At 49.3% G+C, this 5590-nt stretch overlaps 2 protein-coding genes across 2 annotated transcripts in view; one reads left to right on the forward strand and one right to left on the reverse strand.

Annotated features, from left to right (window-relative positions):
* The window catches only part of LOC107287539 (snaclec mucetin subunit alpha-like), a gene marked incomplete at its 5' end in the record, with an annotated part of 3594 nt that extends 2280 nt beyond the window's left edge, over nucleotides 1–1314 (forward strand). The window contains 2 exon segments of the mRNA XM_015816064.1: nucleotides 177–273; nucleotides 1197–1314. Of these exon segments, the coding sequence (XP_015671550.1) occupies nucleotides 177–273; nucleotides 1197–1270 (171 nt within the window).
* The window catches only part of LOC107287549 (snaclec trimecetin subunit beta-like), a 36217-nt gene that overhangs the window by 20906 nt on the left and 9721 nt on the right, over nucleotides 1–5590 (reverse strand). The window lies entirely within an intron of this gene.

A 5590-nucleotide genomic window follows, 5' to 3' on the forward strand; every position in this document is an offset into this window, starting at 1 on the left:
GGTCAGCTGGGGTGGATGGAGAGAGAGAGAGGGAGAAGGAAAGAGAGAGAAGGAAAGAGAGAGAGGGAAGGAGGGAGGATACAATTGCTCTGCCCCTTGAAGCTCTGCCAACTTTTCTATCTGTGTAGCCAGAGACCCCTCTTCTATTGGCTAACGGGGCCTCCTTGTCATTCCAGCAATGCAGGTCGGAGTGGAGCGATGCCTCCAGTGTCAATTATGAGAACTTGTATAAACAATCTTCCAAAAAATGTTATGCGCTGAAAAAAGGGACAGGTAAGTCAATGTGGTGGTGCACATGGTGTTAGGTCAAGGAGGGTGCCCTTCCCTCCATGAGGACCCCAGGGGATCCTTCTCACACACACCCCTTGGCCACTGGGGACCTTTCTTGACCTCCTGGATCTCTGAGCTGACTCAGTCCTACAACCTGTACAGACAAGGGAACACAACACAACCATGGGAGAAACCGTTAAAAACGGGACTGGAGCTCTAAATGAAAATTATTACGGGGCCATCAGCTCATAATGCAACTAACAAGCTCCATCTTAACCTTGTTCCGAAAGGCCATCATTGTCTCAGGGCATCTGGCTTTTCCCCCCTGGTTTGCTTGCTCAGATGTAGATCAATCTTCAACACCCCATTGCGGTGAGAAGAACCTCAGCCACATTTTGTTTGTCTGTGTTGCAGAGAAATATTAACACATGCCTGGTCGAACTATAAACCAATCAAAAGAGCAGCCTGAAAGCCAATTTGGTCTCTGGTGAAGGCATCAGGCTAGAAACAGGAGACGGGGAGTTCTAGTCCCACCATAGGCGCTAAAGCCAACTGGCTGACTTTGGACCAGCCCCTCCCTCTCTGCCCAACCCACCTCACAGGGTTGTTGTTGTGGGGAAAAGAAAAGGGGGAAGGTGTGTTGGATATGTTTGCTGCCTTGGGTGAGTTGTAAAGTAAAGAGGTGGGATAAATATAAATAAAAATAAATAAAATGAGACAGAAGAAATGAAAGAAACTTGAGGGCCAGGTAACTTATCTGGGTTAGAAGAACCTGTTGAACCCCCAGCCTGTTTTAGGGGATGAGAGTCTCCACCTGTGGTATCTTCATGTCCTCCTGCAAATGAGCCAGGAGCCTCTGAAAAGATCTTCTGGGACTCTCAGGGAATCTCTGCAGGAAGTGATCAAAATTTCCCTTTTTTATCCAGAGCTTCGCACGTGGTTCAATGTTTACTGTGGAAGAGAAAATCCTTTCGTCTGCAAGTACACGCCAGAATGTTAAGATGCAGCTGTCTGAAGTCTGGAGAAGCAAGGAAGCCCCCCCCCACCTCCCCCACCCTGCCTGCCGCAATCTCTGCTCTGCCCCCTGTCATTCCATGGATGCTCTCTGTAGCTGGATCTGGTTTTGCTGCTCCTGATGGGCCAGAAAGTCCAATAAATTCTGCCTAGCATGACTGGCCTTGTTTCTTTGGGGCCCCCAGGAGACGGTTGAGGCCCAAAGCTCCAGACCCCCCAGTCCCCTTCCTGGCAGGGCTCAGATTTAGGGGGGAGGGTGGCTCTTAGGGGGGACCACCCACTGAGGCTCAGATGCTCTCCTCCCGTCCCCCTCACTGGAACCAAAGGGGGGGTGGAACCTGCTGGGCCTCAGCACCCCTTCCCTGCCCCACAGCCGACTGGCACCCATGGGCCCCCTCTGGACAAAATGGCGGAATCCCGCTAAAGAAGGCACGAGGCTGGGAGGGAGGGCTGGGTCCAAGAAACGCCATCTCCGTTGTCTCTGTCCACTCCATGGAGCTTAACTGGGCCTCAGGATGGGCCCATCAGGGGGGATTTCCTGGCAAACAGTCTCCCCTGGAAACGAAGCCCAGGAATTAAGGGAGCAACTATGAAGATTCAGTCATTGGGAAATATAGAAAAAAAACCATACTTTTCACAATATAGATTTTAAGATATGGGGAGAGGTCCTGCCCAATTATCTCGGAAGAGTCTGACCCTGTGGGACCCGAGGAAGTGGACAGGGTCCTGGAGCCTATCAGGGCCGCCACCTGTCAGTCAGATCAGAGGTCCCCAACTCCCGCTCTGCAGCCCGTTCGGAACTGGGCCACAGAAGTGGACAAGCACGCCCATGAAGCTGCATTTGTGACAGTGGGATGCCTGCACATGTGAAACCATCCCTTCTGCTCCCCCCCACATCGAGCCGGAGGGGTTGGGAACCGCTGAGTTAGATCCTTGTCCCGCCTGGATGGAGAAAGGCTCCAGGGCGGTTGCGCTTGATTGGTTGGAGAATGCTGGCAATCTGGACTCTGCCTGAGGCAATCTGTATTGTGATTGGTTGCCCAGGGTGTAGAGGGGGCGGTTCCATGTTTTCCCACCTTTTTTCTTCTGTGTGCCCTTTGGTGCTCTGAGATTTACCTCAGGATGCTCCTGTTCGCCCGACTATCTTGTCTGCTGCAAATATAGATGTAAAATACATTTATTTATATAAAACTAAATTTCGCGTCAGCTTTTCTGACTTCATTGGAAGACCTGCTGTGCAATTCCCTCAAAGGTTACGGGCCCAGAAGTGCCCTGGAGAGCCAGGAGTAAATTCCTCTGAGGTAAAACTTTGTTTGTGGGCCTGAGGGAGGTTGAGGCCTATAAAGACAACCCATTGCTGTTACTTGAGTGGGAGGAGGATCTCCTGTGCCTGGCCTGAATGAGTCGAGTTATCTCTCTCCTGGGCCCTAAAAATGGAGGTCTTTCTGTGAAGGATTTCCTCCAGCAGACACGCAAAAGCAAAAGGAGAAAGCCCTAAAATGGCTGATCACCTGTGGGACGCCCACAAGAGGTCCCTTTGGGGGGGGGGGAGAGAAGCAGATCTGGCGCAGGGGGTGGATTTCTGCTGGGTTCCTTGAATTCTTTGCAGAAATAATAAAGTGGGATGCAAATACTGTAATGAAAACTGTAGAGCTCCCTGAGCCATTCGGACCTAGCAAGACTTATCCCCCCTTTGCAGCGTCCTTGATGTGGGGCCGCCCTTGAAAATCCCCCGAAATTGTAGTTGCTGCGGAAGGAAGCAGCCAGGCTGTTGAAGGGGGATCAGGTGGGTCTGTCCTAAGGGATCTCCTCTCGCCTCCTGGGTGCCCCCAAACTGCTCAAGCCCTCAATGGCCGACTGGGACACCCACAAGAGGTCCCTTCGGGTGGGCAGAGAGAGAGAGGGAGAGAGAGAGAGAGAGAGAAGGAGAAAGAGGAGAGAGAGAGAGGAGCCATCTGCTTTAGGGGCCTCACCTGTCCGATGGCCACAGGTGGGAGAGCCGCACTCCCCTGTCCCTCGGCCTCCACAGGTAGCAACTCCAGGCTTCCCTCCAGCGAGGGGAAGGGAGGCATTTATAGGCCAAGAAAAGGGGGGCCTCTTTTGGGGGGCAGCAAAGGGTGGGAGAAATGGCTTTGCTTAAGAAGGGAAATGGTGGTCTAGCCACCAGGAAGGAGCCTGTTTGCACAAAACAACTTTAATCTGACTGTGGATTTACATGCTGCCAAGAGAGATCTCACCGAGAGGCTCCTGAAATTTGGAATGTTCCCTGAGGTCATCCAGCCCAGCCCCTGCTTGGTGCAGCAATCCAAAGGAAAGAACCCCGGATACGTGGCTGATTGGCCCCCTCTCCTTTGGGTATCCAGACAAGGGGATCCCCCCCACCTCCTCTGGGTCTGGGGGCTGCTGTTGACAGGCTGACTTTCCCTTTTCCTGAGCGAGGTTTTTCTCACTTCAGAACCTGCAGGAATGAACAGCTCCCAGCATCCTCCTTAAGGGAGGGCATGGCTGCATTTCCACAATACGCCCGGACCTCGACCCAGGTAAAGAGAAGGGAATGGCTCAGTGGGGGAATCAAATATGTGAACAACGGCTTCTCTGTGTGGATGCCACTTCCAGAAGTCCATTCTGGGCCTTGGCAACAAACAATTAGCTACCAGTCCTGCCGAAGTGGTGCGAAGTGGCTGAATCCCACCACTGGAATGGCTGCTTTGTTCACACAATCTGCTGAATGGGTGGCTGGGTTTGAAGAAACGCTGAATCACAAATCGACCCGCTCTGTTTTAATGCAGAATTGTCTGCAAAACCCCCACACAACCTTTAGAATAGAATAGAGCTGGAAGGGACCTTGGAGGTCTTCTAGTCCAGCCCCCTGCTCAAGCAGGAGAACCTATACCATCTCAGACAAGTGACTGTCTAGCCTCTTCTTAAAAATCTCCAGTGATGGAGCAGCCACGATTTCTGGAGGCAACTTCTGTTCCACTGGTTAATTGTCCTCACTGTTAGGAAGTTTCTCCTTAATTCCAGATTGCTTCTCTCTTTGAACAGTTTCCAACCATTGTTTCTTGTCCTTCCTTCTGGTGCTTTGGTCAATAACAGGACCCCCTCTTCTTTGTGGCAGCCCCTCAAATACTGGAATACTGCTATCATGTCTCTCATATTTCTTCTTTTCTTTAGACTAACCAAACCCAAGTCCCGTAGCCGTTCTTCATATGTTTTAGTCCCCAGGCCTTTGATGGTCTCAGTTGCTCTTCTCTGAACTTTTTCCAAAGTCTCAACATCCTTTTTGTAGTATGGTGACCAAAACTGGTTGCAGTATTACAGGTGTGGCCTCACTAGGGCTTTATAAAGTGGTATGAATACTTGATTCTATGCCTCTGTTTATGCAACCCAGGATTGTATTAGCTTTTTTGGCTGTTGCTGCACACTGCTGACTCACGGTCAAGTGATCACCCACTAGGATAGTTGGTCTTTTTGAGCCGGGTCTCACCTAATCTGCACTTTTCCTGTCTAAATGTAAAACTTTGCTTTTCTCCACATTAAAACTCATTTTGTTGGGTAGGGCCCATTGTTCAAGTTTGTCAAGATCTTTTTGAATCCCGAGCTTGTCTTCTGGGGTGTTGGCTACTCCTGCCAGTTTGGTGTCATCTGCCAACTTTAACCAATGACTTTTCATATCACCCTTTTAATGTGGGAGTGAACCCCCTCCCCTTCTAGACTTCCCCAGCTGCAGTCAGATGGAACCCCCCATCCTGGCTTCCTCTCCGTTACAAACTAAGCCACAGAATAACTAGCCAAGAATTGTGGGTTGTGTTAGAAACAGGTAGGGATATTTCTGAGAGCTGATCAAGCTGTTGTCTGAATCTGGCTGAGGTTTTGCTGCTGTGAGGGGCTCGGCAGGGTCTCTTCCGGGGCTGAACCCTCTTTCTTTTTTTTCTTTTTTCTTTTTTTAAACTTTTTATTTATAAAACAATTAAAAAAAAACATTGGATTTGACGTGACCTTCCAGTATATACATTCTTATCAGATTATACCATATTTTACAATCAATTCATTATCTCTACATATACATTAAATTTTATGTACATTATCTATTCTAAAGTAACATACATTTCTATCTTATCATTCGTCTTTAATCCCAGCCATCCTTTTCAAATTCCTCCAGCGGTAAAATTTATCCCAGGTTTCAAAAAAAATTGATCCACATTTATCTTTTAGTATCATTGTGAGCCTGTCCATTTCTGCACATGCTAATATTTTATGTATTAACTCTTCCTCTGTGGGAATTTCCTTACTCTTCCATTTTTGC

Source organism: Protobothrops mucrosquamatus, unplaced genomic scaffold, assembly GCF_001527695.2.
Source record: "Protobothrops mucrosquamatus isolate PMUCROS unplaced genomic scaffold, P.Mucros_1.0 scaffold_108, whole genome shotgun sequence".
Classification (NCBI taxonomy): domain Eukaryota; kingdom Metazoa; phylum Chordata; class Lepidosauria; order Squamata; family Viperidae; genus Protobothrops; species Protobothrops mucrosquamatus.